Source organism: Phragmites australis, chromosome 6 (assembly GCF_958298935.1).
Source record: "Phragmites australis chromosome 6, lpPhrAust1.1, whole genome shotgun sequence".
Classification (NCBI taxonomy): domain Eukaryota; kingdom Viridiplantae; phylum Streptophyta; class Magnoliopsida; order Poales; family Poaceae; genus Phragmites; species Phragmites australis.
The window spans coordinates 13107930-13131596 of NC_084926.1; the positions used below are offsets into that span (position 1 = coordinate 13107930).

The 23667-nt window shown below is 42.1% G+C and overlaps 1 protein-coding gene and 1 pseudogene across 1 annotated transcript; both read left to right on the plus strand.

Annotated features, from left to right (window-relative positions):
• The first annotated feature begins 8639 nt into the window (after window positions 1-8639).
• On the plus strand, window positions 8640-13518 carry LOC133921754 (E3 ubiquitin-protein ligase WAV3-like). The gene is made up of 2 exons (XM_062366759.1): window positions 8640-9134; window positions 11086-13518. Exons 1-2 carry the CDS (start codon window positions 8904-8906, stop codon window positions 12973-12975), a joined length of 2121 nt encoding a protein of 706 aa, XP_062222743.1. The 5' UTR covers window positions 8640-8903; the 3' UTR covers window positions 12976-13518.
• A 265-nt stretch (window positions 13519-13783) lies between these two features.
• LOC133922971 (2-alkenal reductase (NADP(+)-dependent)-like) lies at window positions 13784-14830 on the plus strand (annotated as a pseudogene).
• The last annotated feature ends 8837 nt before the right edge of the window (window positions 14831-23667 follow it).

The following is a 23667-nucleotide window of genomic DNA, read 5'->3' on the forward strand; positions in this document are numbered from 1 at the left end:
GCATCTTGAGGAATGGATGCTTCACTTTCAAGTTGAGGACAATCCATGCTATAATTTCCACATAGATAACATGTATAGCACTTCCTCCTTGATCTTCTCTTAGGTGGACTTCTCTTCTTGATTTTCCTCGAGGCATTTCCACCTAAGATTTGTCTCAAGTAAGCTTCTATTTCTTTTAAAATATTAGTTTCACAAATACTAATAAAAATAGATGCATTACAATTAGGATAATTAACCATATCATCATAATAAATAAATAATTTTGCACTAGATGATATGCAAGTGTCAACAACACGAGCGGATATGGAATTTTCATTACTAGTGTTGTAGTTGGGGTCTGAAGAGAGAATTGAATACTCACTTATCACACTCACCATTTCATTACCTTGCTTGTTGTTAAATGTTGGTGAAGTGGATGATGGAGTGATATCCTATTTGATAAAGGAGAGAGTCATTTGGTGCTCTTCATGATATGATGATGAAGTAGAGCACTCTCCAAATGATGTCTCCAGAAGAAGAACCTCATCATTCCATTTGGACTTGTCGTATCTTTCTTTAAGCGTTGTCCAAATGAGATGAGCGTCCTCAAGAAGCATGATCGTGTTAAATGCATCTTCGCTCAAAATATTAAATAAAGCATTAGTAGTTTGAGAATTGAGATGTATGCATTTCTATTCCTCGTCAAATAATATGAGTTTATCACTAGGAGAAGAAATGCTCACATCTACAACTCGCTCTATTTGACGACCCATAGTCCTAAAATTATGAAACATGAGAGTACTCCACTCAAAATAAGTAGACCCATCTAATATGAGTGGTTCTATGTACACTAATCCACTTGTCAACATCTTTACTCTCTAGACAGTAAAGCTATGAAAAAGAGATTTGGCTCTAATACCAATTGAAAGGGCACTGATGTCGCCTAGAGGGGGTGAATAGGCGTTCCTACAAAATTAGAACTTCGCAATGGATTATACAGAATCTGGAACTTCCAGGTTTAATTCAGAACTTCCAACTTAAGAGCTTTGCAGTAGATTATACAGAATACGGAACTTCCGAGTTCAATCTGAAACTTTTGGGTTCAGCTCAGAACCTAAACACGCTGGGTTCAACTAGTTCTCTAACACCCTAAATCCTTGGGTGATAGACACGCCTAACAATTCTAAGCAAGATATGCAAGAGGGTTCAAGAATTGATATCACAAATATAGATACAAGCATGCAATTCAATTCTACACAAGATATGCAAAGGGAGATAGAATGAATTGCAAGCAAGCATATAGCAATTAAGCACAAAAGTAAATAAGACATGAATACACTTGATTTGTTATCGAAGTTCGGACACCTCTATTTTAGGTTCCTACGTCTCCGCTGAGGGGCTCGGTCACACTTGAGCTGGGTCTCTTTCAACCTTTTTTCTCATCAAGCTCGGTCACACTTGAGCTTGGGCTTTCACTCTTAAGTGTTTCCCTTGCAGAGACGAAATCCAAGCCTTCACAAACTTCCCGCAGCACACCATAACCTTCGGTGCTCACCGGCGACGCCTAGCCACCTAGGAGCTTCTAGCTCCAAGAGTAACAAACTCCCGAACTTGTGCACGATCAACGTCAAATGCTCAAACACACACAACCTATACAGTAATCTATAGGCTACCAAAGCACCACACCCTCTCACACCTCTCTCTCTCCACTCACTAAGCCGCTAAGCATTGATTCTCACGAAATCTTGTTAGAGAGGGAGAGAGAGCACTCAAAGGTGGAACAATAAGTTCAAAACACCTCACACCACCAGCACAAAGCCAGCCAAGTAACCTCCTCCACGCTAGGAGGACAAATAACATTTATATCCTACTCTAAAAAACTAGCCATTGGATAGATTTTGCACAACTCGGAACTTCTAGATACCAAAAATCTCAACGGTCGAAAACTAGCCATTACACAGCTTTCCAGGTACAACCCGAAACTTCCGGGTTGGCGTGAGACCAAGGTGACAGAGAACCCCAACCCGGAATTACAGGGTCCGGATAAAGATCACAAGAATCTAGAAGTTCTAAACCCATCCGAAACTTTCGGGTCCATACACTAAGAGCACTCGAGAACCCCCAGTCTAGAATTAATCCAGAGGTTCTGGTGTAGGACACTAGAATCCGGAGGTTTCGGATCAATCTAGAACTTTCGGGTTAAACTAAAAAGCTCAAACCGAACACCCTTGCCCAGAACTTATTTGGAGGTTTCCGCTACCTGGAATTTCCAGATCTCACCTGGAACTTCCGAGTTTACCACAACTGATCCTTAAAAAAATGGTGATAACTTTTGATCTCAGAGTTCGATTTCGATGATTTGGACAGTACGTAAAGCTTATTCAGAGGGCAACCTGTCCCAATAGAAAATATGATCTCAAACACATAAGATCAAACTAGGAACACTCCGAAACCCAATTCGAACACTTCCACACTTTCGGCACCGGACTCCTAAAGTGAACTCTCAACATAAACACATTTTGCACTAAGCACATCGTTTGAGCACTCGACACCACAATCAAGTAACACTTTTGGTAGTCCCTCCAGATAGTGTGGCAAACCTATAACCCGGTCTCCCACCATATTCTTTGAGACCGGCAAAACTAGAAAACATAGTCTAGTTATACATTTGCCTTGAGCCATCCCATCGGACTTAACGAACATATCATCCAAGTCACGATGCTTCTCGTAGCTCTTCAAGGCTTGTCATCAGCTCTTCACTTAAGCATGAGGATGATGTTCATCCTCACTTTTTAGCAAAAATGGCCCTATTAGGTCATGATTATGATTTTGGTGATTAATGATAACATAGTCATTGGGACTAACATGTTTGTCAAGTATATGCTTTAGTAGGTCTTATGGATGTAATACATGAAAAAGCCAGTGCAGCTGGGACAAAGATAGACTGAATTGGACAAGTCCCAGAGAAGAGAAGCCACTGGATAGTTCGGTGCAGAAGAAATTGAACTCGCCGGAGCATCTCTGACAAAAGGAGAGAATAAGCAAGAGGACATCACTGGATAGTCCGGTGCTCAGCAAGGTGTAGCACCAGAGCTTTATCTATAGAGAAGAGCAGAACTGAAGATGCCATCGGATAGTCTGGTGTTGATGAAGAATGTGCACACCGGAGTATTTTAGCTCAGGACAGAAGAAGTTGAACTCATCGGAAGGTCTGGTGATGAGCGGAAGATATACACCGGAGAAATTCTTGCAGAGAGGGTTGCAGGTGTTGAAGATCAGAGAATAACAAAATAGAAGGTATGATGATGGGAAATGAGTGCACCGGAGGGTTTACCGAAGCATTTCTTGCAGAGGCGATTCCAAGTAACGAAGAACGAAGATGAACTAACCGGATGGTCCAATATCAAGAGGAAGTGCACCGGAGGCTTACACTGGAGTGTTTTTGCATAGAGAAGAAGTGGTGCGGTCTGGCTCAGGATAACTCACCGGATTATCCGGTGATGGAGATGAAGTATACACCGGAGTATCCGGTGTTTAAGATGACTTTGAGTGGGAGTAACGGCAAGTTTATGATGATATACTCACCAGACGATCCGATGTTAGTACTACTATTCTCACTAGATCATCCAGTGTTAACAACTTTTCCAAGTTGTTGGGAAAACAGCTATTTTGCGGGTATGAGGCTATAAATACCCCTCCACTCAGTTATTTGAATGTGTAGCATGCTGCTGGAGTCCAAAGAAACATAGAGACACTTGAGAAGACATCCAAGCCACCAAAGTGTTTAATGTGATCATCTAAGGCAATTAAGCACACATTTAGTGAGTGATTAGTGCTTATAGGCCTAGAAAAAGTGTTGTTAGGTGATTGCTTCTTAGAGAGTGGATCAAGGAGTGATCCTAATTTGTACTGGGTGGTGAGTTGCCGACACCTTGAGCTAGAATTGCTCAAGCTTGTTGACCCTCCAACTTGGTGTGAAGTGGCAGCAAGACACGTGTACGGGGACGCGGAGATCCTTGCCTTGGTGCCTCAAGCTCTAAAGTGAAGATGACGATAAGTGATTAGAAGAAAGGCTAGTGCTGAGACCTTATCTTTGTAACTTTGTGGCTCATCCGGGTTGAGGCTTTGTCTTTGTGACTTGATGACTCAAGAGCCGTGACCGGAAGAGCCTGACGACTGGGAGTATATCCTTGGTAGAGCTCCAATGTGAACTAGGGGTAATATTCATGTCATCGATACCATGGGATAAAATCTCTTATGCCGAGTTTGTTTTCTCTACCATTTTTACACTTTCGCATTTACATTCTTGCAATCTACCTTTGTGCGTTTACTTTCCTAGAGTAGTTTGCTAGGATTGGCTATAGGTTGCAAATCTTTTGAACGGTAGAATAGACATACTAGATAAATCTAGAGCACATTTATATAAAAATTGATGTATGTTTATCTTGTGAAGTTTTTGGAGCCAATTTGGTTTAGCCTTTTAAATGTCCAAATTCACTCCCTCTTAGAAATTCATCGATCATTTACAGCTTTCTTTCTTATCTTCATATGATTGATGTGAATTACTCATAGTTTCCCATGACATCGCATGATCTATTGGCGTAAAGTTTTCACTCACCCTTCACCTTCGGTGCCAAGCCATTTGATTTTCCTTCACCACCGAATGGTCAATCACACCCGAGTATTGCTTGCCCTTCACCGTCTTATCATGGAAAGCCACTTTGTATCCGGCATCTTCACGCTCTTCACTTTGTTCACCACCAAGACATGAACCGCAAGCATTCAAGCATATAAGTTGTCCACTAAACTTGTCTTGATCTTGCTTTTCCAACTTGACATATTGAATATTTCAATTCAACTCATGCCTTTTAATGAAACTTAACCCCAACTCACTCTCAAATACAAAACATATGAGTTAGTTCATAAAACGTAATTGACAATCTCATATCTTTAGTCATTTAGTCTCCATAAGTGACTTAGTCTTTACTCATATCGTCGATTTTTTTGAGCTTCTCCTTCTTCTCATGAGCATCACTAAGAGCTCAATGATAACGATGTATTGTCACCATTTACTGGGGCATCACATAGAGTTCATTCATGTTGATACATATCTTTTCTCTATGCATCACTAACATGTTTAGTCCATATGTATTATCATTATTTACCAAAGCCACATTTAGAGACTAGATGCACTTTCACCTACGGATAGTTTCATTTCATCCAGTGATCCCCTTCCTGAAGATAAAAATATACTCTGATAATTACGGAAAACCCTAGGGTGTACGGATATGCCCAGAATATGTTTACAAAATCCATTGAATTTGTGATATTATGAAATTATTTTTCTAGACAAATCTACATATATGGTTTCAAGGTTTTCAAACTAAATGTGGTGAAAACTATTGTTAGTCAAAGTTTTAAAAGTTTGACTGAACGTTTTTTAAAATGACATGTATTTATAACTGGAGGGAGTAGTAAAATACCCCTGATTCATAAACAGTAGGTGTATTTTGTTTGGACTCGGTCTTTAAATTTAGATTTTAACTAAGGTTTTTATTACAAAATATATCATTTATAGCTACAAAACCTATATAATGTGAAATCATTTTGAATTGTGATTTATATAATTTTTATACACTAGATGGTCTTATAATTTAATTAAATATTAGTCAAAGTATATAAAGTTTGACTTTTTTCTTAAAAAATATGTTTACTACTCTCTCTGATTGCAAATGTAGGTCATTTTAGCCTCCTCAACTATTCTCTAAATATAAGTCATTCTCAAGTTCCTATGCACTTTTTTCTCTTTTGTTCCCTTTTTGCCCTTGTTTAATAAATGATATCACTCTCACAAATAAATGAGTTATCTTTTTCAATGCAGAATAAATAAGAGACAACAAGATCATTTGATCTACTTTCTTAATTCTTGTGCATAAGTCTAAAACAACCTACATTTGCAATCGAAGGGAGTATTTCTGAATGCTGAACACAGGAAGTAATAGAGAAGAGAAATAGCAGTACCAATAATGCCATGAAGTATTTTGGAGCCTGCCAGGTGTCTAGTAGTATGAGTTATGTCTATGATGTGAATCAAATCTGGCCAAATGGCCCCCCCGACATGACACGGTTCAGGCTCATTTAGGCATGGCCTGGTTAACTTTGTTAGCCAAGCGGGCTGTGTCGAGCCTTCGGCCTAGGCACGATCCACTTAAGGTCAGGTTGTGTCGTGCCGGCCTGTGGCACACCGGGCGAGGCGACAGGGCGGGAGAGGCGGCATGAGACAAGGTGGGGCGGCGTGACGTGGGGCAAGGTGAGGCAACGGTGGGGCGATGCAGGGGGACCGTCGATAAGGCAAGATGGCCGACGAGGCGACATAGATGGGCCATGCCGTGCCGGCATAACGTGCCGTATACTTAGCCCAGGCACGATTTGTCGCCACGTACCATGCTAGTTCGATCCGACTAAGCTCAAGTCAGCCCAATAGATACAGGCTAGTTAGCCAAGTTTGGGGGTGAATTATCGCTTTGCATTCACTGTAGCGAGTATTGTGGTAGAGAAGCGGAAGTCGAAATGATAGATAGTCGATTATGGATTCGAGAAATGGCACTGCAAAATGCTCAAACAAATTAGGGGGCGCGCAAGCATTTAGTGATGTGACTTATCGTCTCCTTTCATTGCCACGAGAATCGCGTGAGAGAAGAGAAGGCATAGTCAAAATCGTCGGAGCACTGTTGATCTGAGAACTGTTGATCCGGCGGTAGGAAAGAGAAATGCCACTACTAACAACACCACTTACTGATTTAGAGGAGATAAAAGGGCCGGATTTGAACCGAAGTGGACATTGCATGACACATGATTAAGACAAGACGCCTATGGTGAGAATCATGTTGCGGCACAAATGAAGCATGAAAACCAAATGCGTGCGCTACTACCGATCTGCCATCCACTCATTCGGAGAGTTGCTCTTGGACCAATCGTTGGGTGGGTGATGAACTTTGAATGGAATAGACCAATTGCCAATTTGCCAGCTACAAGTTCCATGACATTGATGAGTTACGACCAGAGCAAGTAGGCATCCACCAACTGGTGGCCAAGCCAACACCTTCCGGCATAAAACCAAACCAGCTCGGGCAGCGAGCGAAACCCATCCCATTTTGGCATTTTCATTTTTTTTCATTTTTTTTCTGGGCCCGTAGTCAAAACTCAAAACCCCACCCCTCCTCTGCTCTACTTAAGGTGTAATTAGTTATCCGTATGGGTTATTATCTGTATAGATTGTATATGCAGGCTGAGAGAAAATAGATTGATAAGAGTTATTTAAAAAGAATAGTATTTAGTTGGTTATATATGTCTTGATATGTTGAGCTGTGTTTCTGTTGATCGAATTTGAGGCTGTATAAGCAGATGCAAGAGTTGAGATCGTAATTAATTACTCGTGCAAATGTGATTTTGTGACAGTAATAAGTAGACTCACCTGCATGAGCAGATGTAGAAACCTAGATCCACCGAGCCAGACTAGAAAAAAGCTTGATTTGAACTTTTCTCTTAGATCAGACTATGAGCGTATATTTACATCTACTATACCAGGTTTAAATACATACAAATAATCAATACACTTATCGCTAAAATTACATGTATTCGTAGGTCATACGGGCAACCAATCAGACTCTTAGTGCATATTTGGTTGCTCACATTAGGAGCATCCTGGCTCTGCTTGTGCGTATATTCTCACGGAAAAGATCGTTTGGTTGCCTATATGTAATGTTCCTCCCTACATTTGTTGATACAATTATACGGTTAGAGTTTAGCAAATATGGCCAAATGGGCCGTTCGTGCCGGCCCGGCACGGGCCTGACTCGGCACGGCCCAGCTACGGCACGGCCCAAACGGCCCATCTACAGTAACGGGCCGTGCCGTGCCGGCCCGCGTGCCTTCCCCTCGGCCCACGGCACGGCCCGTCGGTGACCGTGTCGTGCCGGGCCGGCCCGGGCACGATTTCGGCCCGACGGCTCGGTTGGCCCGACGGGCCGAAATAGATAAAAAAATATAAAAAAATGAAAAAATACATAAAAAATATATAGAAAATAGATAAAAAAATAAAAAAATATTTAAAAATAGATAAAAAAATATTTAAAAATAGCTAAAAAATTAAAAATATAAATAAAAAATAGAAAATAGTGCCGGGCCGAACCGTGCCGGGCCGTGCCGGCCCGTCGTGCCGCGCACTCGGCCCAGGCACGGCCCGTGGCGTCGTGCCGTGCCGGCCCGGCCCGTCGGTAATCGGACCGTGCCGTGCCTGGACCGTGCCTACAGTACCGTGCCTCGGGCCGGCCTAGTAGGCACGGTCTATTTGGACGTCTTTAGAGTTTAGTCTATGGATACGTCTGCATCGAGCTTCTCTATAGAGTATGATCCGATTGATACATTATATCTACTGCAATGCTGTAATGACCCACTTGTTACTCTCGAATGCTAGATCATTACATCCATTCATATAGATAATTAAATATCTTCATATAATTATTACATCTACTTATACAATCCATTATATCTATCCATAGATAACTAAACAGAATTAGTATATCCACACCGAATCTCTTCTTACTTAAAATATATATTGTAGCTCTAAAAATAACACCCAAACACACCCTTCTCATCGGTGATGCTCTGCCTGCCTCTCTGTCTCTCTCCTGTCTCTGTCTCTCAGTGCAGAGGTCAAACCAAAAGCCGCACACCGCCGCTACCCAGCCCGACCCACCGCCGCCACCGCTCTCCAATGGCGGCTCCTCTTTCCCTTCAAAACCGCCTCCTTTCCCTCCCCCTCCCCATTCGTGTCTTCCTCTGGTAGTGCTCTCATTCTTCCCACAAGCGAAGGCAAGGAGTTTATTAGGCGAATCTGCGGCCGCAAGAGCGTCCGAGAGCAAATGGAGAGGGTGTGGAGGAAGGCCAAGAAGGCGCTGGGCGCCGGCCTCTGCGTGCACCTCCCCACCATCGCCGGCGACCGGGAGGACGGCGCCAGCGAGCGCCGCGCGTCGGATGCGCACTCCCTGGACTCCTCCGCGGCGGCGGCGGCGGTGCACGCGTCGGCGCCGAACACGCCGGCGGCGGAGTCCGGCGCGCTACGGAGGTCCAAGTCCGGAGGCAAGTCCTCCAAGGTGAGACCTTTCTTCCCCTCCCTTCTCCGAGCAAGGTTCTCCCGTCATTCCGAGTTAAGATTTGCGCCTGGTTCGTTGGCATGCGGGGGAGGGCGGAGCTGGGTAGGCTAGGTGTGAGATGTCGCAGAGATGGAGGCCGGCTTGCCGCGGTCTGGATTTTTTTGGTCGGGTTTAGGTACGGATTGGAGCAATGTGGCTTCACCTGCGAACGATTTTGCTCCAGATGCGGTTCTTCTAGTCGGCAATCTTTGGCAGCAGCGATGGACGTTTTGGTTTGGATGTTCTTGCTTACGGCCAACATTTTTGTATGCATCTAATTTTTTGATGTCGTTCTTTGTCTTAAGCTGCTCCTCTACTAGTTGGGATTTGTCATTTGTTACTTTGTCTCGAGTTGAAATCGTCTCATGTTGTTTTTGTTGAAATCGTCTCATGTTGTTTTGTTGAAATCATCTCATGCTGTTCTGCGGGAAGCATGTGTTCATCAAAAATCCTTTTTCCCCCTGCAGATACTGGTGATTTAGTGAAGCTTATTCCCCCCTTAAAATCACCTAAGAAAAACATTAAAAAAGATGCACCTTTGCAAGATGATGTGATCCTCTATTGTTAATATTTCCGTTTCATGGTATTTATGTACTACATCTTTTTGTCATCATTTTCTTCTCTCGTCCAATGCACAGAACCCCCAATTTCTTTTCTCCTCTCAGATCTCAACGTTTCAGAGATTCTTAGGGATCTGAGGATGCGGTCAGTTTGCTAGTTTTGTCAGGGTATCATTTAAGGCACTTTGGGACGGGTCAATCCCAAAGTGCATCTTTGTGTGATATACGCAGCTTAACGTAAGCTTCTTTTCCACTGCCTCTACTTGCTCTTCCCCGAAAGGGAAAGTTGTCTCCTTTGCCGACCAGCTTGCCAACTTCTCATTGTGTTCACGTGTATCATCTTCTCCCCACTACCACTCGCCACCAAATTTCTTATTTTTTAATGTCAACCATATTTTCCAACTCGAAGCTGCTGTTCATTGACAGGAATGCCGAATTGGCAGCATTATTAGTATATTTATTCATCTGTTTTCCTAAAGGACGTAACTGGATATAGTTGTCATGGTAGGCGCGTGATTTCTTTGAATGGTCCAAGATCTGAAATTTTCCTGATATAATCTTCGTGTGGCTGGGACGATGCATGGATGCCTTTATTGATGGTTTCACACTTTTTTGTTTAATGGAATTATGCCGGACTTGGTTAGAGTTGTGTATGGGAGTGCCCTGATTTGACCAGCAACTTCACGAGCATTTCTCTCACAGGGTTGACATTTATGCGTGTCGTGTGCTTGGCTGTTCTAAACTTTCTTGACCTGGTCAAAAGTAAAGACTAAGATGTTAGGAAAATAAAAACTAAATTATTTGTTTTATTGTGAATTTTGCATTATTGCCTTTGCAAACATTAGTTTGTCCATGTTTTCAAAGTTGACATTTTGGCAAACCAACATGAGATACACGGTTGGGTTGAATTTTATTGGCAAGCATGCAAGTTTGACTTTTTTTTTCTGTTTGTCTGTCTGGTCAGGCCTTGAATTTTCTGAAGCGTGCCGCGAATTGTGAGTGATTACCAATATTTTCTGTTTGTTTGTTTTCTTATACATTTATGGGTTGGAAATTTGTACCATATGTTGGTTGAAACAAGCCAAAGAATTGCCTTTTTTTGGGGTTTAGCTGTTGTCCGATGTGGATGGTTTTGATTGTTGTTTAGTCAAACTCCTTAAACAAACACCTTTGTTTTAGGATTTCTTATACAGTGATAATAAGTATTTATTTTATACACACATTTTGCTGTGAGGTACTATTTCTACATAAAACTAAGGATATCATACTGTTACTTGTGTTCCATTCCTTCCTGTTTTGTTTGAAGAAAGGAATAAGATAAGTTAACACACCTTTTGTTGTTTTGTCAACAGAGAATGTGCGCTATATGTTTTGATTCCATGAAGCCAGGTCATGGACAAGCTCTGTTCACTGCTGAATGTTCTCATATGTTTCACTTTCACTGCATCTCCTCCAATGTGAAACATGGAAACCATGTATGCCCAGTTTGCCGGGCAAAGTGGAAAGAGATACCCTTCAATCGCTCATTTTCTTCTATAGTTTCCCGTGGAAGAGGTGGGCTGAATGTGAACCCAGCTCGATTACCACAGCAAGATGCCTACATGGCTCTTCTCCACCAGGTTCCAAACCACCAGAGAGAAGCTCCTGTTTTGCATACTTCGGAACCAGTAGACTTCAATGATGATGAACCTTTGCAGAAGATGGAGGCTGCTGACAGTTGTGATGTTGGATCCAGTAGAGCTGTGGAAATTAAGACGTATCCAGAGTTTTCGGCTATTCCACAGTCATCATCTCAATATGACTTTGCTGTTCTGATCCATCTGAAGGCCCCATATGCTAATCCAGAGCAGGTCACAGGAAGACCGGTCAATGCAACCTCATTTGGGTATCCTACATCTCGTGCTCCTGTTGATCTTGTTACCGTGCTTGATGTTAGTGGAAGTATGGCAGGCACTAAACTGGCACTCTTGAAGCGAGCCATGGGTTTTGTTATTCAACACCTTGGGCCATCTGATCGCCTTTCAGTCATTGCTTTTTCTTCTACTGCCAGAAGATTGTTCCATCTGCGACGGATGTCACACTCTGGCCGGCAGCAGGCCTTGCAGGCTGTCAACTCACTTAGTGCTGGTGGTGGCACGAACATTGCTGATGCACTGAAGAAAGCTGCTAAGGTTATCGAGGACCGAAGCTATCAGAATCCAGTATGCAGCATCATTCTCTTGTCTGATGGCCAAGATACATACAATATTCCCTCTAATGTTAGGGGAGCCTGGCCAGATTATAGGTCACTTGTTCCATCTTCCATTCTCAATCACACATTTTGCTTAGTGCCTGTGCATGGGTTTGGCTTTGGTGTAGACCATGATTCAGATGCTTTACATTCAATTGCTGAGGCCTCTGGTGGTACATTCTCCTTTATCGAGGATGAATGTGTGATTCAGGATGCATTTGCTCAGTGTATAGGAGGGCTTCTTAGTGTTGTTGTTCAGGATATGCAACTAAATGTGGAGTGTGTGCATTCTGGTGTTCAGCTTCGCTCCATCAAATCTGGTAGTTACCTGAGTAAGGTGGCTGGAAATGGGCGAAATGGGTCAATTGATGTTGGTCATCTCTACGCCGATGAGGAGAGGGACTTTTTACTGTCTGTGAGCATACCATGTTGTCATGAACAGACCTCATTATTGAAGGTTGCTTGTACCTACAGAGATCCTTTGACAATTGAAGCCATCAAGATTCAAGGTGATGAGGTAAATATCTTGAGGTCTAAATCAGCCAAATCTGATCCAGTATGCATGGAGGTTGATCGTGAGAGAAACCGTGTCCGTGCCGCTGATGCTATTGAGGCTGCAAGGGCTGCTGCTGAGAGAGGTGCTCTTTCTGATGCTGTTGCTATTCTTGAAGATTGCCGGATGATACTGTCAGAATCCTTTTCAAGCCGTAGTGGGGACCGTCTGTGCATGGCCCTTGATGCAGAGCTGAAGGAGATGCAGGAGAGGATGGCTAATCGGCAACGTTACGAGGCTTCAGGGAGGGCATATCTGCTGTCTGGACTGAGCTCGCATTCTTGGCAGCGAGCTACTACACGAGGAGACTCCACAGACAGTGCTACACTTGTTTACTCCTATCAGACACCATCCATGGTTCAGATGCTGCAGCGCTCACAAAACCACTACCCTTCACCTCAGGGCCCATCACAGGTTGAACAACCTAGGCCTTTCTTGGCAAAACCCCAGCCAAGGTAGAAGGCTGTTTGCCATTATCTCGAGCAAGTGCATGGATGATGGTGAAGAAATCGCATTGGTATGGCTGCTTTGTAGGCCAGTGTAAACTTTAGCACCTCTTTTGTTTTTCTTATTTGCATGGTGGTGGTATACCGGAGGTGGTGGGGTGGGCTTGGAGGTAAATATAATCAGGGGGTATACTGGAGAGTGAGGGGCTTTGGTGGTAAATACATTGTGGGGGGTATACTCCTGTGATGTGAAGGAATAAGGGTTGGGAATTAAAGTAGACTAGTAGAGGAGGGGCTGGAGAAATTGTGTAATAGCTTCATTGGGGTAAGGTCTAGCTAGTTTGTCTAGGGTCTGGTCAGTTCATTGTCAATGTATCCTTTTCTCTTTGGTCTTTGGCGATGTAGATAAGAGGGTCTGGTCTGGGGTGGTATATCATGGAATCTAGGGAAATTTTGATTTGGGGTGCAAAGCTATTCCATGGATCCAAACTTTTGTTTCAGTGACCTTGTTCATCCCTGAGGCATGTTGCAAGTTGTTTCTTGTGTTGTTCGTGCCTGTTGTTATGTTGGATGGTCTCGAATTCGGTCAGACACTGTTGATTTGATTTGCTGTGTTCTTGTGCATAGGCTCCCCAAGAGAAATCAGACTAAGTGAGCTTTGTAGAGGAAGACCTGAGATACGCGTTTCACTTCTCTCGGGAGAATCTAAGTACTTATTCCCTCATTGATTTAACGCTTTTATTTTCAAAAAAATTAAACCGTTGAACTCATTCAGATTCATAAACAAAGCTGAATAGACAATAATGTTAATACTTAACACAATGGCAATCACGTACTTAATTGCTAACATTAGGTATAAATTGCAAGCTTATATCACTATCAGGCCTAGAACAGAATCCAGTTTTCCCTAAATAAAAGGATAACATACTTGGATATTGCTATTGAACAAATCTAAATTTCCACGAGAACTTAACCAAGTTGCGACTCGTAAAACTATTTAGCCTTATCACCGGTGCGCGGCTACATTAACTGCGCGCCTAGGGAGGGCGACATGGAGCTCGTTGACGTCGGCGCTGTGGCGCTGCGCGTCCCCGAGGGTGCCGGCCCCGCCGTGCGGGTGAAGAACCTCTACCTCTCCTGTGACCCCTACATGCGCAGCAGGATGTGGCTCTTCCATGGCTCATACATCCCCCCGTTCAAGCCTGGATCAATGAGTTCTCTGTCGTTAATTGCCTGAGAAATCAGGCGTGCCCTTGTCTGTTTAAAGTGGATTTGTTTTTTGGTTAGGCAATTCCTTGATCTGCCAAAGTAATTGAAGGTTTGTGCGTAGGGAGAGTGGTGGACTCTACTCATCTATGATTCAATGCAGGCGACATTGTTTCAGGGATGACTGGTTGGGAAGAGTACAGTATGATCAGCAAGCCTGAGCAGCTCAGGAAGATTCAAATGAGGTTTATGAAATTGTCTTCATGAGTTATTCTTTGATCCAACAAGCTTACACCTTTTATAATGTTGTTCCCCCACATGCATGCCTTGTTTTACAGCTTATGTTGAATTCTATGAAATCTGTTCACCAAAGGAAGGGGAATTTGTCTTTGTTTCTGCTGCATCTAGAGCAGTTGGCCAGATGTTGGTCAACTCGCAAAGCTCCATGGATGCTATGCTGTGGGAAGTGCTGGAAGAAATCAGAAAGTACTCACTCATACAGTCATACTTCTACCTTTTTCTTTTTTTTGAAAAAGTACTCGTACCAGTACTTGCCTGTATAGTTACATCATCCAGGGTCCACAATAATCTTTCAGGTTGAGCTCTTGAAGGAAAAGTTTGGATTTGATGCAGATTTGATTCGTGGCTGTTCTGAAACCTGAATTTTATTTTTGTTAGCTATTATTCATACCTCTAATAGGAAAGGAGTTTAGCCACTTTCATACACTGGAAAGGAGTTATTTTGTGATATATATTTTTTCCATTCTCCTTGCCTCTTTAATTGTTTGTAGTTGCAAAATGGCATTTTTTTCATTTTCCATTTCAAAACGTCTTTTTAGATCTATTTTCTTTATTTTTTAAGGCTCCTAGAATATTATCATGATATGATTATCAAGCTTTAAACTGAGAGCAATTGTGTTTCACTATAAATTTTTTGACATGTTATCAATTGTCGCAACCATCGAGGGTAATGACTGCTAAAGCATGATATATTAGAATTGATATGTGCATTTGGAACTCTAATTGTTGCAGTATGCAAATGTATCTTTGACATGGTTTTTCATTGCTTAAAGTGGATTTCCGATGCTTAATATTACATGGTGTGAGAAACTTATTGTTTATTCTAATAACCACAAGGATTTCATAGTACAACGAGCACATTTTTGTTTTGCAAGTGTGTGACACGCGTGCATAGTTACTAGTACCAAACTAGTATAGCATGCACGGCCGGTATTTAGCAGCGTCGTCAAAGAAATATTCAATGATCTCAGGCGCAGGATGGAGATCCAACAGCTCGTACATTTCTTCTTCCTCGTGATGTGTTCTCTCTCCACGCTTTTTCACCTCAACTCTTGTCAGTTCGCTCTCCCACCTCAATGCTGCCCAACGCTTGTCCATCACGTTCCGCCTACCACCGTTGCCAAGGGACAGTTTGGTTCTTGCCTCGAAGAGCCAAACCAAAATTTGACCATACCTAGGAAATTTGGCTTTTATTTGGTTCTAGGCCAAAATTTGGTTGTGCCCAATGAAATAATCGGTGACATCCTAAGAGGGAGGATGAATTAGGATATCTAAAACTAATTGGCTTCAAAATTTTCAAAAGATAAACCTAAATCTATTTCTATCTAAATATGTTCTAGGTTCATCTAGTGTGTCTACTCTACCGTTCAAAAGGTTTGCATCTTATAGCCAATCCTAGAAAACTACTCTATGAAAGTAAACATGCAAGGATAGATTACAAGAAGAAAATACGGAAATGTAAAGATGGTAGAGAGAGCAAACTTGGTATAAGAGATTTTTATCCCGCGGTATCGATGACATAAACACCACCTCTAGTTAACATTGGAGTAGCCACTAGCTCTCAGACGGCACCCGATCACGACCCTTGAGCTACCTAGGCCTCAACTAGGTTGAGCCATCAAGCCACCAAGATAAGATCTTACCACAACATCTTTTCCGATCACATGCCGCAATATTCAATTCAGAGCTTGAGCCACCAATGCAAGAGTCTCCGCGTCCCCGTACAAGTATCTTGTCACTGCTCCACACCAAGTTAGAGGGTCAACAAGCATGAGCCACAAAGCTCACTGTGCCGGTGAGTCATCAGGACTCAAGGTGTCGACGTACCACTTGTTACAAACTAGTATCACTTCTTAATCCTCTCTCTAGGCAGCAACACCTAGCAACAACTCTTTTTAGGCCTATTAGCACTAATCACTCCTTAATCATGTGCTTAATTACCTTGGATGATCATTTTAAACACTTTGGTGACTTGGATGTTTTCTCAAGTGTCTATGAGGTTCCATGGACTCCAGAACACTTAAATGGCCAAGTGGAGGGGGGATATTTATAGCCTCATACTTGCACACTAGCCATTGCTCCAATGATCATAAGTGACTATGAACACCGGATGATCCGACGTTAACAATAGTACAAACACTGGACCATCCGATGTGTATTACAGTAGAAAACTAATCGTTGAAATCCCACTCAAATACATTGTGAACATCGGATATTCTGTGTTAATTTGAACTCCATCACCAGACTATCCTATGTGTATATTTCATCTAGCTGAACTACTTTTTCTACAATATTCATTATCCGGCGTGTAGATCTTCAAGACACCAGACCATTTGGCATGTACAACCACGTCAAACTAGCCGTTGAGACCTTCTCCTCAAAAATACTCTGATACATTCATCTAACGTGTACACCTACAAACATCGGACCATTCGACGTGTAGATACCAATTGAAAGTGCACAAAGATACCAACTAAAGATGGATCAGTTGTAAATAAAAGATCATATCTTTATAATACCTTATTCTTACCTTCACTTTGTTCCCCTTTTATTGTGACTTTTATAGAGATAATTCTCCCACTTTGTCCATCGCCACTATCTCCCTTGATTGACTCATGCAATAACTATTTACTCTGCGCGCTTCTTTCCTTGATAGCACTTGTAATCCTTCTATGTGCACTTCTTGCATCATGCTTCTTCATTTCTCAATAATCTTCAATAATTTTACATCATGCAACTTCAACTTTCTTTGGTCATCAAAATTCTCCCTTTTTTTCAACAATCTCAAAAAAGCTACAAATATATGTTGAACTCAAGGGAAAATGTTAAAGTACACGGGAGAGATCTTTATGAACCATGATCCAATTAAGATGATACCACTTGTAGAAATCCATTTGAAATAAATGATACCAGCTGTAGGGTAATACCAATCGCGTAGGTATTCATACCAATTGTAGAAATCCAATTTAAATGATCTATGTGAATACCATTTGAAATGAAAATATATATATCACAATTCATGAAACTCACATAATATGATTTAAACTCCCTCTATATGTGTGCATATATATGATGAGAGTGAAACAAATGCACAATAGATAATATGTAGAGATAGAAAGTTTTAAGCCATATTATGAATGAAGGTAGCTTAAATGAACAAATGAATCGAAAATAGTACTAATTGATAAATAAGCATTGCATATCTCTGAGGACTTATAGATTACTCCATGAGACTACAAAAGATATCACTTGCAACACATGTTAGTCTCAAAATCATAATTCATAGGGTATGCTCCCCATAAATATGTGCATATAAATGTCGAATACTTGTGAGAGACTTACACTTGTCATTGATAACAATAAAAAATTTATCCTATAGATTGGATTCATAGCACATAAAGAAAAAACTTAAAAACAAGTGTCATATAAAGAACCTACAACTCATGAACCATGTATGTTGCTCATGAGTTAGAGATAAATACAAGCAAACTACCATATAAAAAACCTACACTAGGTATACTCATACAATCCTAGACAAGGCAAAATATACTAGATACAGAAACAAAATGCATAAATAAAAATCTAGCTACCATTAACTCTTTTACCTTTGGATGGGGATTTAGGTATATAATAATTAATACTTTCATCAATGCGCCCAATCTTGTAACTTGGCTTCTTGCTTAAACTTTCACCACACCTTGTGCGCCAAGTCTCCAAATCCCCTGTGCCAACTCATGGAATTCAAGTCTTCTTTAGAGCCTAAACCGATTGGAGCCTCTTAATATTGATGATGAATTCCTTGGGCACCCAAATAGGTTGGTTCCACCTCTAATCCTTTCTCCAAACGATGTGTGCAATCACTCTGCCATTGTCATTCTTTTTGAGCTTGTAGTGGTTGCTTTTGGTCTTGATCTTATAGTTGGGCTTGGTGTAAAAGTCGGAGATCTTGTTTAAGAAGTTCATCATCTTTTTCTTCTCTTTGTTTTCCTTCTTTATTTGCTTGCATTGAAAGGACTTGTGGCTTTATTGATGATACTTGAAACATGTCATGGTAAACCCACCCATAAGCTTGTTTACTATGTTGTCACAATTATCTTGAAGAGGTTGGACATGATTCTTGCCCTTTAATCTTGCTAAGTCCTTGATTTTTCTCCACTTCTTGCTTGAGCTCATTATTCTCTTATGCAGTAAAATCATTACATGATTCTACAATAATATTGTCAACATATGTCTCATTGCAAATGAGTGATCTAGGTAAATCAATCAAATCATCACAAGAAGTGAAAGTATTTACCTTAAGATTGAAATTAAAGAGAGAGAGAGAGATAGATTGCTTCAAAGATTCCTTAGATTGAGATTCAATGCTCTCAAGTTTTGCCTTAAGTTCTTCATGCTCCTTGTTTAGTAATTCAAATTTACTCAACAATTGTTTATAATTAAAAACAAAAGAAGTATGAATATCATTAAGGGCATTGAATTTATTAAGTTCTTTAGCTTGTTTCTTTAAGACCCTTTGTTGCTCATTTATCAATTCAAGAAGTTTTTCTTGAGAGGGTGAATTCTCATCGGATTCATCATCACTTACATCACTTTTCGTACCTTTGGCCATAAGATACTTGTGTGATGACGAATTGCGTGATGACGACATTGAGGAAGAGTTTCTCTTCGAGGAGTAGATGGTAAAGCTCTCATCACTTGAGCTTGAATCTTCATCTTCACTCACCCATCTTTCTATGCTTGTTAATATTTTGCCTCTTTCCCTTATCCCATTCTTGTTCTTGATCTTCTTCTCCTTCTTAATATGATCAATTGTGTTGACCAAGTTTTTCATGAAGATTGGATGATCAATCTTAGCATTGATCCTCTTGATATGAGCTTAGCGATCTTGAGATCCATTTCTTCATAACTTGAAGAGCTTTGCTCATCTTTTTCATCCCTCTCTTCATCTTCATCACTATCATATTCATTTGAGCTTGACTTTTGCTCTTGCCTTCTTATCATCTCTTTCATGTGTGAGCAAGGAGCTTACTTGCTTATGAGACTAAGGTTCTTGGCACCGAATGAAGATGAATATTCAACCTTTATGTTTATGGTCATCTCATGAGTGGTGATCTTGCTGAGAATTTGGCTTGGATTCATTTTGCTAATATTGTTGTTATTGTAAATGATGGAGACTATCGACTTGTACTTTGGAAGAAGAGCTTAAAGTATTATTATCACCACCTGATCATCTCTAATTGGCGTCAGACCTAGCCCATTAATCTCATTGACAATAATATTCAAATATGAGTACATGTCATTAGCACTTTCATGAGAAAGTTGTTTAATGCTATTGAGCTCAGAGACTAACACATTATATTTCTTATTGCGTGTATCATTTGTGTCTTCATGTATGAGGTTAGTCCAAATATCATGACCATTGGTGAGAGAATAAAGTCGATTAAATGCATCAATGCTTAGAGATGATAAAAAGATACTTTTTGCTAAAGCATTGAATTACTTCTCCTTGTTTCTGACACATTGAATCATCCCCTCCTCAGTGACTCTCCAAACATCTAAACATTTAGCTTACAAATAACAAGTCACTAGAATTTTTCAACGAGAGAAACGAGTGTCGTCAAAATGGAGCATTACCGATATCCATCCGAACCCCAGACGTCAGAACTCACTAGGCAGTGAAGCCTAACCGATCAAAATAAGAACACGGCTCAAATGCCACTTGAATTGGTGTATCCTTGTGAAAGGTGTGAGCCCCGGATCTGATATCAATTGAAAGGATCAATAATGTCCTAAGAGGGAGCGAGGTAAATTAGGTCATCTAAAACTAATTGGCTTCAAAAACTTTATAAAATAAATCTATATAAATTTCTATCTAAATATGATCTAGATATATATAGTGTGTCTACTCTACCGTTCAAAAGGTTTATAACCTATAGCCAATTCTAACAAACTACTCTATGAAGGTAAATATATCAGGATAGATTGCAAGAAATAAATGTGGAAACGTGAAGATGGTAAAGAGAGAAAACTTAGCATATGAGATATTTATCTCATTGTATCAACGGCATAAACGTCATCTCTAGTCCATGTGAGTAGCCACCTAGGCTATACGTTCCGGACGACACCCGGTCATGGCTCTTGAGCCACCTATACCTCAAGTAGTATAACATCCTAAGTTTTAGCATGTAAATTTATTACAAATTTCACTCCAAATTAAAAAATTTCTAATTATTTAAACCAATATAAAACCAAGAAATATATATTAGAGGTATATATACTTGTATGTATATATTCGAATATATTATTTGGGCTAAGTATTCCAAATAGCACCAAGACAATTTTTGAATTAATCCCTGATTTAAATTGGTTCATATGCTTTGGTTTGAGATCTTTATGGTTTTTGTGTGGAGATTTGAATTGAATGCCTCTCAAATTCAAATGTACTCCTAGATTCTATTCGGCTCAAATCCAATTCAAATTCAAATTAATTAATTCAAATCATCTTAGAAAGCTCAAGATTCAAGTTCAAATAATAATTCTAATATATTTATTTGAAATGATCCAAATCCAAAGTAAAATTCAAATTCAAATCTCTCATTTGAATTTAATTCTAAAAACCAAATTCTTTTCCTTTTTTTTCCTTCCTCGGGCCGGATCTTCTCCCTCGCACGGCCCAGCCAGCTAGCCCGGCCTCCTTTCCCCCTTCTCCCGCGCGCGCAGGCTGCCGTAGCCTCACGCGGCCCAGCTCCCACGCGCTCGGCCCACTCGCTCGTGCACCGGCTAGCCCGCGCTCCGCGCATCGCTCGGTCGTCCGTGTGTCCACGTGTCGTCCATCCGCCACTCGCCCGCGCCTTCTCCTTCCTCCCTCCAGCGTGGCGCCGCAATGCACTGTCCTGCGCCACCACGACAACCACCTCTCCTAGAAAAATCGCCACGACACCCGCCGCGATCTTTGCTCTCTCTTCTCTCTCGCTCTCTCTCTCTCTCTCTCTTTGCTGCCCATTCTTGCGCACCCACACCGTGCGACTTCCGCGCCCACACAAGCGTGTGACCAACGCAGTCCGACCATGCCACAAAAATAAAGGTGGGCGCCGCCTCGCTACCTCACCGTCGCTTAGCTCACCGACGATCTCGTGATGCGAGCGACTGCACCGCCTCGCTGCTCCCTTCCCCCTATATAAATATCATAGCCCCGGCCCCCTCTCCTTGCCCTTTTTCCCATTCACTGCCGTCGCCACCATTGCACGCCACCGCAGCTCACCGTCGTCAATCAGCTGGCCATGTGCTACCCAAGAGCTCGAGGAGGATGTCACCATCCCTGTGCCACCGTTCGTTCACCAGAAGCCCGATGGGAGCCCGCCCGCGCTGGTAGCCGAGCCGCCTCTGCCACCACCGCTCCATCGCATCATCGGTCGCTATCCAGCTTCTCACCATTTTCGAGCTCGGAGAGCTTCCCACCCCCTCGCACAACCCCCTAGCTAGCATGTCGTTCCCCCCGTGCTTCCTTCTCGCATGTAGCCATGCACCACTGAGCTTTAGCTCTGCTGCCATGTTTTAGCTTCCTACCGGTGTGCTTGTGCCTCTGATTGTGGTCCGACCATCGTGCCTCTAGTCTAGGGAGCCTTAGGCTCCTTTTTCTTGCAACGAAATCACGCGTAGGATAGGGGAAATGCTGCCCAATTTCTGTGCCGCTGCATAGACCTCCTTCGGTCGCCGTCTGGCGCCACTGTGGCCCCAGCCCACCGACGATAAGCCCCAGACGAACTCGTCATCGCGCGTAGAAGCCCGGTTACCATCCATCATCGTGAAACCCTGGTGGGTGAGTAATACCGGTGAGTCCACCGGCGTTGCTCTACCGCAATCGCTTGTCATCAATCCCCCCTTTGCAGCTCCGCTCAGGCCAGCGCGCCTACGCAGTCCAACCGAGCCAGCTAGCCCAGCCACTCGCAGGTCGCTCCCCAGTGGGCTGGCCCAGCTCCTCAGCCTGTTAAAACCGGCCAGCCCAACCCTAGTGGGCCAATACTGTGCAGCCCAAGCCTGGCCCGACCCATTCAAGCCCGGATCCGGCCCAATCCAAGCACATTTCGGCCCAATCAGCTACTGTTCATGTGGGTCCCATGGAGTCACTGTTCATATGGGCCTAGGCTATTATTTAGTGGGCCCCACCTGTGGGTCCCACCTATGAGTAGTATCATTTCATAATTTCCTAATTTAATTTCTGATTAATTCTTCAAGGAGCGATAACTTCTCCGTTCTGCCTCCGATTTCAGCGATTCTTTCGCTGAAATTCAACTAAAATCAAGATCTACTCATCTATCACATTGTGATATCTATTAGGATTCATTTGGATTTCCATTATTATTTAATTCTTCTCTAGTATAGCCATTATTGATCGTAGTCACAATTGCAGAGCAACCTGAGTTCTGCGAGTATTGTGCGTGAAGTGTCAGGAGCGAGGAGGATCCTGACTACAATCAAGAACTCGAAGAGAACTTCGGAGAAGGAAAGTCATATCTCCTTGATCAACTTAAAACTGGACTTATATCACATGTGCTATGTATTGAGGTTTTAGAAACTACTTTTAGTAGTTAATCATATTAACCACATGTCATGCCATAAATGTTATCGTCCAAAACACATATCACCCTGGGATTACATGTTGTTATCTATATTAATGACAGACGACGTCTTGATATCTAGCATGCGTAGGATTGAATACCTCTCCTCGAGGATGTCGCCTTGAAAACACCTCTCCATGGAGATAAGATTTACTGTTATCAATGATAACTCATATACCATGAATTCTTGATGGTTGTGAATTCTGTGATGGTTGTGAAATCCTTGATATCATGTGGGATATGGTGGGAAATGTGTAAAAATGGGTGAAAACTATTTTTGCTGGGGCAGGTGGAGTAGTACTCTGGTGGAGAATGCTCCTAGGGGCTTGAGTCACCTATGTGGTGTTCATGGCCAAAAGATACATACCCTGGCCGCTTAAGGACCGAGTATTGGGCCGTTATGCTTAGCCACCCCTGTGCAATCATGCGTCCTGAATGAGCAAGACTTGACTTTTCTTCACCAGACTGAGTTGGACATCATACTAGGAGGCTAAGAGCAGCAAGTAGTCAAGTGGCCATCTATCCCTCTGTTTGGAGGTTGCTAGTATCGGCCTAGGCTTAAAAAGGGGGCTGATCTTCAG

Coding starts and splice junctions, on each gene's coding strand:
- LOC133921754 (XM_062366759.1), top strand. CDS start 8,904: ATGGAGAGGGTGTGGAGGAAGGCCAAGAAGGCGCTGGGCGCCGGCCTC. Junction 9,135..11,085: donor CCGGAGGCAAGTCCTCCAAG/GTGAGACCTTTC, acceptor TTTTGTCAACAG/AGAATGTGCGCTATATGTTT.